Source organism: Diospyros lotus, chromosome 1 (genome assembly GCF_014633365.1).
Source record: "Diospyros lotus cultivar Yz01 chromosome 1, ASM1463336v1, whole genome shotgun sequence".
Taxonomy (NCBI): domain Eukaryota; kingdom Viridiplantae; phylum Streptophyta; class Magnoliopsida; order Ericales; family Ebenaceae; genus Diospyros; species Diospyros lotus.
This window is the reverse complement of record NC_068338.1, coordinates 41,732,075-41,746,204: the sequence shown is the minus strand read 5'-3', so window position 1 is coordinate 41,746,204 and position 14,130 is coordinate 41,732,075. Positions and strand designations below refer to the sequence as shown.

General features: G+C 34.1%; 1 protein-coding gene across 1 annotated transcript; it reads right to left on the bottom strand.

Annotated features, from left to right (window-relative positions):
- Positions 1-6,168: 6,168 nt before the first annotated feature.
- LOC127814026 (uncharacterized) lies at positions 6,169-10,118 on the bottom strand (the record flags this gene model as incomplete). The annotated part of the gene is made up of 3 exons (XM_052355248.1): positions 6,169-6,751; positions 7,346-7,483; positions 9,044-10,118. Coding segments are annotated over 3 exons (1,737 nt in total), but the record flags the coding sequence as incomplete, so codon positions are not given.
- Between the last annotated feature and the right edge of the window lie 4,012 nt (positions 10,119-14,130).

The following is a 14,130-nucleotide window of genomic DNA, read 5'->3' as shown; positions in this document are numbered from 1 at the left end:
ACACAATAAAAATTTTATATTTTTTTATTTATTTAGGCGAGAGGTTTATACTCGTCAGTGTACGAGTGCAGTTGTAGTTCAAATTTAAATTTATACTTTCTGGATAAGTCCAGGTCGTCCACTGAGAGATTTATTTATGGCAAAAGAAAAAAAAGAATGTCACACACACGCACACGCATTTAGATGGATTGATAACATGATTTTTTATAATTTTTTAGATAACAAATACTAGAAAATAAAGCAAGATAGAAGTTGAAATAAATACTAAACGTGAGAATATGAAATTGGAAAGTACTTGAGTTAAGATAATTTCAGTGCCAACCCGTTGATTCCCAAATATTAGCATAAAAGATTAGCAACATTAATTTAATTTCATATATGAGGATTTGTTATTAAATGCAATTAAAGATAATGATAGCTTTAGTTTAAGCAATCCCCATACATGATATGCGGGATTCTAATTTAAAAAACTACCATAAATTTAATTACAATTAATACACAAAACAACTAAATTAATCATCCGGGTTTGGGTATGATAGCGTTTCCAGTTCTAGTAACTCTCATGCGTGACATGAAAGCTCTAAGTTAGGTTTACGCTCCAATCCAAACCTAGTGATTTTTCAATAATCAAAACAAACTCATATTGAAGTTTAAACCAATGTTACTCATTTAAAGCGTAGCTTTCTTTGGGAATCATTGGCGTTAGACACTGTCCTTGCCTTAACCCAAGATTAGATTTAGCTACTCATCTCTATTAAATTAATTGACAACAATTTAAATGACATAATTTAAATAACAGAATTTAAATGACAAGAATTAAAATAGAAGAAACTAACCGGCCATTTAGGCGGTAGATAATTAAAATACAAGAATTAAAATTGCAAGAATTTAAAGGCATAAACTAACCGTCCATTTAGGCGGTGAACAATTAAAATACAAGAATTAAAATTGCAAGAATTTAAAGGCATAAACTAACCGTCCATTTAGGCGGTAAATAATAAAGTAATAATAAATGACATAAGAATTTAAAAGAAGAAAGGAAGAAAGGAAGAAAGTAAGATCACAAGAGAAAATACTAAAGAAAATGAGAGAGAACAAAAGCAATTCTCAAAGAGAGAATTCTAAGGAAATAACTAAACTTTGATTCAAGAATAATAATCACACTTACAAATGCAATCAAGTGAGCTATTTATAGGCCACAAGATGCAATACAAACCACACAATTTCAATTATTCAATTAGACATAATTATATCTAATGGGCACTCACACACTTAAAGTTAAATGGATTTTAGCTATAATACACACCTAATATTAAATGGATTTTAGCTAAAATACATACCTAATAAAGCACTCATAAAGTTAAATGGATTTTAGCTATAATATCCACCTAATAGTTAAATGGATTTTAGCTAAAAAACATACCTAATAAAGCTCTCACATAAAAAATAAAAATAGATTTCTATAAATTGGTTTTTTAATCTTTATTAGGATTAAAAATAATCCTTGGGCCTTCTCCAAATAATATCTTCCATGGGTTGCTCAAATTGGGCCTTAATTCTTCATGGGCTTGAATTCTTCATGGATTTGATGTCTTCATGGACTTTAAATCTTCATGGGCTTGATTTCTTCATGGGTTTGATTTCTTCATGGATTTGATGTCTTCATGGACTTTAAATCTTCATGGGCTTGATTTCTTCATGGGTTTGATTTCTTCATGGATTTGATGTCTTCATGGACTTTAAATCTTCATGGGCTTGAATTCTTCATGCCTAAAAAAAAAATAATTTAATGTTATTAATAAATTATATATTATATATATGTATTACACATGGCACACATATATATATATTAGATTATATTATATATATATATTACATGCATGCATATAATGATGTATATGTATTATATATAATTTTATATATTATTATTATTATTATTAAATTTTACTTTAAAATTTCATTTCATTCATTTTTCAATTTAAACTTGCATATAACCATAAAATATATATTAATATCTAATTTAAACCATTTTTAATATCAAAAGAAGGGTATAATTATAACAAAATTTTTACAAAATTAACCACTAATCATACCCCCCAACTTAAACATTGCTAGTCCCTTAGCAATCAGACTATACACATGCCAAGTTTTAATAACTGTATGAATGTAAAAATTTCAAATTTGAAATCGAAATGCATAAAATTGAATAAATAATTTAGCATTCTAAATCAGATTTTTGGTTAAAGATCATACAATCTCAGGAATAGCAATTAGGATGACCAACACACAGACTTACTCTCTTGAAGTTTTGACTCAAATCTCACTATGGATTTTCCCTCCAATAAAAAGGATTTCTCAGGTGTACACACAAGGGGGTGCACCGTTATAAGAGTAAATGCAGAACAAGTTCAAAACTCAGTGTCATCCCAAATACAAGGAACGTATTTTCATGAAAGAACAAGGAAATTGACATAGCTTCATGATTGAAATAATGCTCTAGATGAGTAACTTCTGAATTTAAACATGATTCCCTACTCCAAACTCGAATTCTGAGATCACATGATTTATAGCATAAAATGGGACCAGACTGGGTTGTAATGGGGCTATGAGGTTAATACGGGTTGTCAAAGAAAAGGTAGATTATGGAAAGTGTGTGTCGGGATTTTTTTTTTTTTTTTTTTTTTTTTTTTTTTTTTAAGCAGTTATGCTGAATAGCTAAGAGAAGTTGCCCCATTTTTTTTTTTCACTTTTTTTTTTTCTTTTTTTTTCTCTCTTTTTTTTTTTTTTTTTTTTTCTCTCTTTTTCTCTTTTTCTTTCTCTTTAAATATGAAAATAGATAGACAGATTAATTCCCAAAAACACACCAGGTTGGTCAAAATTCATATTGTTTTGGGTAAAACGAAGGTAGCGAAGAAAGTTGTACTACAAATGGCTCAAAAGGGCTACCAAAGGAGGTTAATTTAAAGAAAGAAAAAGGTTTAATAAGCTCAAAATGAAAGAAATTGATCCCCCTATCATGCTTCTACAAAACGATGATACTCAGTCATCTAATTCAGAGTTTGAAACCAGTCAAACTTATCCGTTATCATACTAGACATTCAATGCGAATTGATGTTTTGAAGCCATTGAAAAGATAAGATAAACAATAAAGCATATTTAGAGTAAGTGTTATTTCACTCAGAATTAACGGTTATTAGGCTCAAACACTCACTTGGGTAATAGTCTCCACTTTTGTTGAGAGATCATACAGTGTACTAATCAGCTAATTACTGTTACCTTTGACTTTATGACCGATAACTAATTTTTAAATTTTGAATCCCCGATGAATGCAAATTACTTATTCTAATGCATATACGTTTTCAAATAAGAAATCAATGCATTCATGTTTTGTATTGCAAACTTAACCGGCTATCAGTGCATAACTTCAAGCTTTAGGAATAGCATTATTTAAAACACATAAATTTTTTTTTTTTATTATTATTATTTTTTATTTTTTTAATAAGAGCAGATAAAGATAATCAAAATCACACAATACTATAAACTAGCAATAGCAAACTCACAGTTAAATATGAACCAGATAATTCATAATTAGACCTTACACCCCCCAACTTGAATTGCAGTAATAAACTAGGGTTGTTAGGAATACCTGTAACTCCACAAGTCCATAGATTTGCTGTGAACTGCTAAAACTTAAACAACAAATGAGCATACCATATATATATATATTTATATTTTCACACCAAAATAAAAATTCCATGCAAGTCATAAGATAAAAAAAATGCGTCTCAAGAGTACAAAAAGTACTCCTTACTCAGCCATCTTATCAAAGACTTTGCCTAACAACATTCCACAGTTTTTTTTTTTTTTTTTTTTTTTTTTTTTTTTTTTTTTTTTTTTTTTTTTTTAAGAACACAACCAAGAAAAATCCTGCAAGTTGTTCAATACTTAAAATACGTCTCAAGAGTACAAAAAGTACTCCTTACTCAGCCATCTTAATAAAGAGCATTTCTCACAGTGATAAATCTAAATTAATCAGACCCCTTTGGCGCTTGTTACTAATTGCCTTAGACCAGTCTATCCAAGGCTCATAAGGATCGTGCTGTGGAACATAAGTGTGTAATTTTTCTAGCAGCTCATCAATGGTGGATGCGGAAATGAGAATCTTTCTTGCTGAAAGAGAAATGAACTTTTGATCCACAGCCTGATCAAGAAAAGAGAGCAACCCATCAAAAAAATGGTTAACATTTAAAAGTCCAATGGGTTTGGTATGGAGATTACTCTTGGCCCAGGAGATTATACAAAACATTTCTTCAAGTGTTCCAAAACCTCCTGGTAAAGCAATGAAGGCGTCTGACTGATAAATCTTACAAGCCATACGCTCAGACATAGAAGTCGTTTCTATAAGTTGACCGCGTGTAATCCCAGAAATATGTGGTTCAGCTAAAGGGAATGGCATTACACCTACCACAGATGAATTTCCAAGATGTACAGCTTGTGAAACATAACCATTCAATCCACGACTTCCCCCTCCATATACCAAATTAATTTTTTTCTCTCCTAATTTTTTGCCTAGTTCGCTTGCTGCAAGTGCGTAACAAATATCACTCCCAAGTTGAGAGCCACAAAGTACACATATGGTTTTGATTCGACGAACTAACTGACCTTCCATGTTTGTTCCTTTTGTATGCCCTGGAAAGAGATTTAGCAATCAAAAGTAGCTATACAACAATTCAACAAGAAATAAATACAAACAAAAATCATGCGTATGTATAAGTAGTTGTGATTGTGGCTCACATCTTCCTCTGGTTTTACGTCCAGAAACGGCTTAAACACTTTCTATGAAGCGGGGATAAGCTTCCCATCCAATTTTCTTATAGATTGGCAAACATGGTCGTTTTTAGTCAGATTCCCAAGACTATAGCGTTGGTGGTCACTTCTGAACTGGGTCCATAAAGCAAGAAGTTCTCTTTGCACTATTCCACATGGATGCGTCTCAAGAGTCAATCGGATATCATCCAAAGACTCCTTACTCAGTCCATCCTTTATGAAACTAATTTTATCTTCTCGATTTATGGACGTAAACCCCACAGATTTGCATCGTGTGTTACAGGTCCATCGAGCACATTTGTAACAACCATTCACTCTTTTCGCTCTTCTTTTCTTCGAAAAACTACTCTTCCCTAAACTTGGAAAGTGCTTAAAACTCGGTGAAGTTTCACCAGCTAATCGAACTTTTGCTTCGATCAGCCAACGAATATCTTCAGGAATGTTATTATGCATCAACAGCCTAAGTCTTTCACACCTAGCAGCATAAATCTTTTTCAAATCATTCTGTGGGAGAGATGGATAGTATTTGTGAATTTTTGAGAGATAAAAATCCATTTTTTTTTTTTTTTTTTTAAATAACTATACTGAAAAGAAAGTAAAGAACTATAAACTTTGCAAAAGGGATGAGAGTACCTGATCGGAGGATAACACAAAGGAGAGAAGATTGAGCTCAAGAAGGGTGACTTGCCTCATACAGATATGGAGTCTCTTATAGAGCAACGGTCATCACTATTCTACACTCGAGTCGAGACATGTCACAATTACAGGGTCAGGCTTGACGTCTATTTTTCAACGCTTGGTGCCTCATTTTTCAACATTTGGCAGTGTGCCTTATCCTTTATAGGGCAGTGTGATTGCACTGCCCAAGAAAAGATAGCTACCACCAGCGTCAATTCTGTCTCTCTCAATTCAAATTTTTTTTTTTTTTTTTAATTTTTTTTTTTTTTTTGGTAAATTTTTATTTTTTTTTTATTTTTATTTTTTTTAGTAGGGGCCCAATAAAATCATATATATCACACAAGACAATATTATCAAGTCAATCAAAATTATTTCACTAATAAATCAATAAGTACACCTTACCCCCCAACTTAAATTGCGCATTGTCCTCAATCGGCAATAAAAGGATAGAAGATAGGCATACCTGACGGTCTTCAATACATGAACTCGTATGGAAAAATTTTTATTTAGACTGCATACAGAGAAACACTATTTGAATCAAAGTTAATTAAGTAATGCAGAAAATGAACAACTTATATATATACTTCTTTATTATTATTATTATTATTTTTTTTTTATTTTTTTTTTATTTTATTTTTTTTTTCAGATCTATAAACATCCATTTAACCTAAATGGAAAGGTGGTCTTTTAACGTCAGATTCCCAGACGACATGAAACTTCCCTTATTCATCAGATGATGGTGGATCATCCAAATCCACAACTCCTTCATTCTCCTCAACACTACCCTGGTATGGTTTCAACCTATGACCATTGACTGTTAGAAGCTGTCCTGACTCCAGATTTTCTATCTCAAATGCCCCATATCCTGAGATGGACTTGATTACAAAGGGGCCGACCCATCGAGACTTCAATTTTCCTGGGAATAGATGCAATCGAGAATCATACAAGAGTACCCGTTGCCCTACCTGAAAGCTTTTTCGAATGATGTGCCGATCATGTAACTCTTTCATGCGAACCTTGGCCAATCTTGCATTTTCAAATGCTTCATTCCGAATTTCTTCAAGTTCATTCAATTGGAGCTTCCTGGATAAGCCTGCTTCAGTTAGACTCTTGTTGATCTTATGAATTGCCCAATATGCTTTATGCTCAATTTCCACCGGCAGATGACAAGATTTACCGTATACTAGCCTATAGGGAGACATTCCCAAAATTGTTTTGTAAGCTGTCCTGTACGCCCAAAGAGCGTCTACTAGTCTTAAGGACCAATCCTTACGATTAGCAGCAACAGTCTTTTCCAATATGCGCTTAATCTCCCTATTGGCTAGCTCGGCTTGACCATTGGTTTGGGGATGGTATGGTGTTGCAACCTTATGCAGTACACCATATTTCTTCATTAATCCTGCCACAACTTTATTACAAAAATGGGAACCCCCATCACTGATGATTGCTCGTGGCATCCCAAATCGACTGAATATATTTTCTTTCAAAAATTTCACGACAGTCCTATGGTCATTTGTTCTGGCCGGGATTGCTTCTACCCATTTGGACACATAGTCAACAGCAAGTAAGATGTATTCATGACCAAATGAATTGACAAATGGGCCCATAAAATCCATACCCCAACAGTCAAAAACTTCTAACACTTGGATCGGATGTAATGGCATCATGTTTCTCCTTGACAGACTTCCTAACCTTTGACATCGATCACAATTTGAACAGAACTTGTACACATCCTTGAACAGTGTCGGCCAATAAAATCCACTCTGAAAAATTTTTGCAACTGTTTTCTTGACAGAAAAATGGCCTCCACATGCAAGAGTATGACTGAAATTGATAACACTTTGTTGCTCATGATCGGGTATGCATCTACGGATGATTTGGTCAGGACAATACTTGAAGAGGTAGGGCTCATCCCAAAAGAAGGTTCTGACTTTTCTGAAGAATTTATGCCTATCTTGCTTACTCCAATGGTCTGGGATCAGACCAGTTGCCAGGTAGTTCGCAATGTCAGCATACCAAGGGACAACAGATGATGCATGAATAACATTCACTTCAAACAGTTGCTCATCAGGGAAATTGTCATGAATTGGTTCATCAAATTGTGTGAGATCTTGACTTGGAATCCTTGACAAATGGTCAGCCACCACATTTTCTACTCCCTTCTTGTCTCTGATTTCAATGTTGAACTCTTGCAGGAGTAAGATCCATCGGAGCAGACGGGGTTTTGCATCTTGCTTTGTGAACAAATACTTTAGAGCAGCGTGATCAGTAAAAATGATCACTAGTGACCCTATGAGGTAAGATCGGAACTTGTCCAGGGCAAAGACAACTGCTAGTAACTCTTTCTCTGTAGTGGTGTAATTCTTTTGTGCCTCATTAAGAGTTTTGCTAGCATAGTATATCACATGAGGTTTCTTATCCTTCCTCTGCCCTAACACAGCTCCTACCGCGTAATCACTAGCATCGCACATAAGTTCAAATGGGAGGGACCAATCAGGGGACTGAATGATAGGTGCTGAAATGAGTGCATCTTTCAATTTATCAAAAGCATTTTGACAGGCAGGACTCCATTCAAACGGAACATCTTGAGACAACAAATGGCACAAGGGTCTTGTTATGGTGCTAAAGGAAGCAATGAATCTCCTATAAAACCCTGCATGTCCCAAAAAACTTCTGATGTCTTTCACATTCCTAGGGATGGGGAGTTTTTGAATTGTTTCAATTTTTGATCTGTCTACCTCCATCCCCCTAGATGAAACGATGTGCCCCAAGACTATGCCCTGTTTCACCATGAAGTGACATTTTTCCCAATTGAGTATCAGATTTGTTTCCTCACATCTTGCTAAAACCTTTTTCAAATTCTCCAAACAGGCCTCAAAGTTACTTCCATAAACAGAAAAGTCATCCATAAATACTTCAACAATCTGCTCAACCATTTCACTGAAAATGCTCATCATACACCTTTGAAAGGTGGCTGGAGCATTGCATAACCCAAATGGCATGCGCCTGTATGCAAATGTCCCAAATGGACATGTGAAAGTTGTCTTCTCTTGATCTTCTAGTGCAATTTCTATCTGATTGTACCCTGAGTACCCATCTAAGAAACAATAGTAGGCTTGGCCTGCTATTCTCTCCAGAACTTGATCCAAGAAAGGCAAAGGAAAATGATCTTTCCTTGTCACAGAATTGAGCTTTCTATAATCAATGCACATACGCCATCCTGTCTGGATGCGTGTGGGAATCAGTTCATTGTTCTCATTTTTTACAACAGTGACTCCAGACTTTTTGGGTACTACTTGTGTTGGACTTACCCACTTAGAATCAGAGATTGGGTAAATTATTCCAGCATCCAATAGCTTCAGCACTTCTTTTCTGACAACTTCTTTCATGTTGGGATTTAATCTCCTTTGCATTTGCCTAACTGGTTTTGCTCCTTCTTCCAAGAATATCTTATGAGTACAGATCAAAGGGCTAATACCTTGCAAATCTGAAATGGTCCATCCTAATGACTTCCTGTGTGCTTTTAGAACTTTTATCAGTTGTTGCTCTTGCTGAGGTGTCAAACTTGAAGAGATCACTACTGGGAATGCTTCCCCTTCTCCTAGAAAGACATACTTCAAATCACTGGGCAATGACTTTCTCTCAGGCGTGGACTGATGGCTATCAGGAGCCATGAGCTTACTGTCCAAGTTCCTTAATGGCTCTAAACCAGGCATCCATGTAGGCTTCTCACTTTCTTTGCTTATGACTTCCACTTCTTTTATTTCTTCAAGATCTTGATTTCCTTCTTTGGGTCTTCTCATGAACTCTTCAAAACAGTCATTGGTCAGTGTTTGGATCAAGTCTACCTCCTCCACTTCACTCTCAGTGTCCTGATGTTTGGCTACCCTGAAGATATTCATTTCTACAGTCATGTTCCCAAAAGATAGCTTTAACACACCATTCCTACAGTTGATGATGGCATTTGATGTGGCAAGGAATGGTCGACCTAAGATGACTGGCACAGGAGGTTGAGGCCCCTGATGCGGCTGGGTGTCCAAAACGATGAAGTCCACTGGAAAGTAGAACTTATCGATTTGTACCAGAACATCCTCCACAATTCCTCGTGGAACTTTGACTGATCGATCAGCCAGCTGAAGGGTCACTCTAGTGGGTTTAAGCTCACCTAATCCCAACTGTTGATACACGCTGTATGGCAACAAATTGACACTAGCTCCTAAATCCAAGAGTGCCCGATCAACCTTTTGACTTCCTATGATGCATGTAATGGTTGGACAGCCTGGATCTTTGTATTTGGGAGGAGTTTTCAATTGGAGAATGGCGCTGACTTGTTCAGTCAAGAATGCCTTTTCATGCACATTTGTTTTCCTTTTGACAGTGCACAGATCTTTCAAAAACTTTGCATATGAAGGTGTTTGTTTGATTGCATCCAACAGCGGGATGTTGATTCTCACTTGCTTAAACACTTCATATATATCTGCATTTTGTTGCTCTTTTTTCAAATGATTCAACCTTTGTGGAAAAGGTGGTTTGGGCCTGTATTGAATTTCTTTCTCATCTTCTTTTTGTTTTTCATTTTTTTCATTTTTTTCATTTTTCTCATTTTTTTCATTTTTTTCCACGGTGGATTCATGATCTTTTGGTTCTTTTTCTTCATCAACATGTTAGTTTATCCTAGGATCAGTTGGTTTCTCAATTATTCTTCCACTTCTTAGGGCAGTCACTGCTTGCACTTGTTCATGAGTGTTGGTTTCACTATTTGAAGCTTCTACCTGGTTGGTTTGCCTAATTGGGTTAGGATTAGTTTGGGATGGAAACCTCCCGGGTTCTCTCACACTCAATGTTTGTGTTATCTTGGTCAACTGGCTCCTAATGTCTTCTACAGCTCTATTTGTTTGGTCTTGATTTTTGACAAGCTGAGCAACCTGATTGTTGATACCTGTTTGACTTTGGATGAACTGGTGCAAGGTATCTTCCAAAGATCTCCTATGAGGAGGTTGATAAGTATTGGATGAAGAACCTTGATTTTGTTGGAAAGTGTGCTGTTGTGCAGGGAAGGGAGGTTGAGAATGATTTCCAAAATCATTTCTCCAAGAAAAATTGGGGTGATTTCTATTATTGGGATGGTATGAATTGTAGTTCTGATTATTCCCATAATAGGCTCCACTCTGATTTTGATTTTGTCTCCCCTCAAAGTTGTGTGAATGATTGTTATTAGTCTGCCCATACAATACCTCCTTGAAAGCAGGTAGGGTAGGACATTCTTCAGTTGAATGATCTATTGCATCACACACAGCACACTTTACTTCCACTTGATTAACAGATTGCACCTTTTTGGGTTGCATGTTTTCAACTTTCTTTGTTAAAGCAGTTAGTCTTGCATTTAAATCGTCACTCTCACTCAGTTGGTATCTCCCTCTAGGTTGTGGATTTTCTCTTGAATCAAGAGCAGATGTTGGACCAACTTCCCAGTTCCTTGTATTCTCAGCCAATGTGTCAAAGAAGTGGAAAGCTTCTTCTGGAGTCTTCTCATAGAATTCTCCATTGCACATTGTAGAAACTAGCATTTTCAATTGGGGAGTGAGTGAATCATGAAAGAAACTGACCACTCTCCATTGCTCAAAAGCATGGTGCGGACAAGTGTGAAGAAGGTCTTTAAACCTTTCCCACGCTTGAGCAAAATTCTCATTTGGTTTATAGGCAAAGTTCATGATTTGTCTTTGAAGAGTAGCAGTTCTGTTGGCAGGGAAGTATTTTTTTAAGAAAGTTGTTTGCATTTCTCTCCAAGTTCCTATAGATCTAGGTGGGAGAGTGCTTAACCATATTTTTGCCTTATCTTTCAGTGAGAATGGAAAGAGTTTTAATCTTATGACATCCTCATTTGCTGTATGGTCCATGCAAGTGCTACATACTTCCTCAAATTCTTTCATATGAGTATATGGATTTTCAGAATCCATGCCATGAAAAGTTGGTAACAATTGGATTGTGCCAGGTTTGAAGTTAAACCTATGATGGTTGATGGGAAGAATAATGCATGAGGGGGTTGTCTGCCTAGGAGGATGAAGATACTCCCTAAGGGGTCTGATCATCTCCTGATCAATGGGATCAGGGTCACCGTGGTCACTACCACGTGCAGACATGTTCTGTGGAAGTGGCATGTTCTCATTATGTTGAGACATGAGTGACTGATTTTCTACAGTTTTACCTGACCTAAGTATCATACACTATGCACAAATAAAAATAAAGTAAAAAGAAACAGAGTTACCGAATTTATCAGGAGATGCTTATTCTTATTTTTTTTTTTTTCCTTTTTGTTTTTGCCTCAATCTCCCCGGCAACGGCGCCAAAATTTGACTGCACTCTCACCCTGCAATTAAAACACAAAACAAAACACAATAAAAATTTTATATTTTTTTATTTATTTAGGCGAGAGGTTTATACTCGTCAGTGTACGAGTGCAGTTGTAGTTCAAATTTAAATTTATACTTTCTGGATAAGTCCAGGTCGTCCACTGAGAGATTTATTTATGGCAAAAGAAAAAAAAGAATGTCACACACACGCACACGCATTTAGATGGATTGATAACATGATTTTTTATAATTTTTTAGATAACAAATACTAGAAAATAAAGCAAGATAGAAGTTGAAATAAATACTAAACGTGAGAATATGAAATTGGAAAGTACTTGAGTTAAGACAATTTCAGTGCCAACCCGTTGATTCCCAAATATTAGCATAAAAGATTAGCAACATTAATTTAATTTCATATATGAGGATTTGTTATTAAATGCAATTAAAGATAATGATAGCTTTAGTTTAAGCAATCCCCATACATGATATGCGGGATTCTAATTTAAAAAACTACCATAAATTTAATTACAATTAATACACAAAACAACTAAATTAATCATCCGGGTTTGGGTATGATAGCGTTTCCAGTTCTAGTAACTCTCATGCGTGACATGAAAGCTCTAAGTTAGGTTTACGCTCCAATCCAAACCTAGTGATTTTTCAATAATCAAAACAAACTCATATTGAAGTTTAAACCAATGTTACTCATTTAAAGCGTAGCTTTCTTTGGGAATCATTGGCGTTAGACACTGTCCTTGTCTTAACCCAAGATTAGATTTAGCTACTCATCTCTATTAAATTAATTGACAACAATTTAAATGACATAATTTAAATAACAGAATTTAAATGACAGGAATTAAAATAGAAGAAACTAACCGGCCATTTAGGCGGTAGATAATTAAAATACAAGAATTAAAATTGCAAGAATTTAAAGGCATAAACTAACCGTCCATTTAGGCGGTGAACAATTAAAATACAAGAATTAAAATTGCAAGAATTTAAAGGCATAAACTAACCGTCCATTTAGGCGGTAAATAATAAAGTAATAATAAATGACATAAGAATTTAAAAGAAGAAAGGAAGAAAGGAAGAAAGTAAGATCACAAGAGAAAATACTAAAGAAAATGAGAGAGAACAAAAGCAATTCTCAAAGAGAGAATTCTAAGGAAATAACTAAACTTTGATTCAAGAATAATAATCACACTTACAAATGCAATCAAGTGAGCTATTTATAGGCCACAAGATGCAATACAAACCACACAATTTCAATTATTCAATTAGACATAATTATATCTAATGGGCACTCACACACTTAAAGTTAAATGGATTTTAGCTATAATACACACCTAATATTAAATGGATTTTAGCTAAAATACATACCTAATAAAGCACTTATAAAGTTAAATGGATTTTAGCTATAATATCCACCTAATAGTTAAATGGATTTTAGCTAAAAAACATACCTAATAAAGCTCTCACATAAAAAATAAAAATAGATTTCTATAAATTGGTTTTTTAATCTTTATTAGGATTAAAAATAATCCTTGGGCCTTCTCCAAATAATATCTTCCATGGGTTGCTCAAATTGGGCCTTAATTCTTCATGGGCTTGAATTCTTCATGGATTTGATGTCTTCATGGACTTTAAATCTTCATGGGCTTGAATTCTTCATGCCTAAAAAAAAAATAATTTAATGTTATTAATAAATTATATATTATATATATGTATTACACATGGTACACATATATATATATTAGATTATATTATATATATATATTACATGCATGCATATAATGATGTATATGTATTATATATAATTTTATATATTATTATTATTATTATTAAATTTTACTTTAAAATTTCATTTTATTCATTTTTCAATTTAAACTTGCATATAACCATAAAATATATATTAATATCTAATTTAAACCATTTTTAAGATCAAAAGAAGGGTATAATTATAACAAAATTTTTACAAAATTAACCACTAATCACCTAGCCAAACAAGCTAATGGTGTAAAACTTTTAAACTGTGTAACGTTTAAACTGATAATGTGTTTGGATAAATGTACTTTTAAATTATCAATTAATAGTTATGTGTTTGATTTGAAATAGCTAATAAGTTATTATAACTTGAGAAGACGTGCTATTGAATAATGTAAAATTTTATCATTATATATTGATAAATTATACATAATTATTAAAAAATATATTAATACAATATATATACACCTTTTATTTTTTTTCTTCAAATATATTGTTATTAAATTAATAT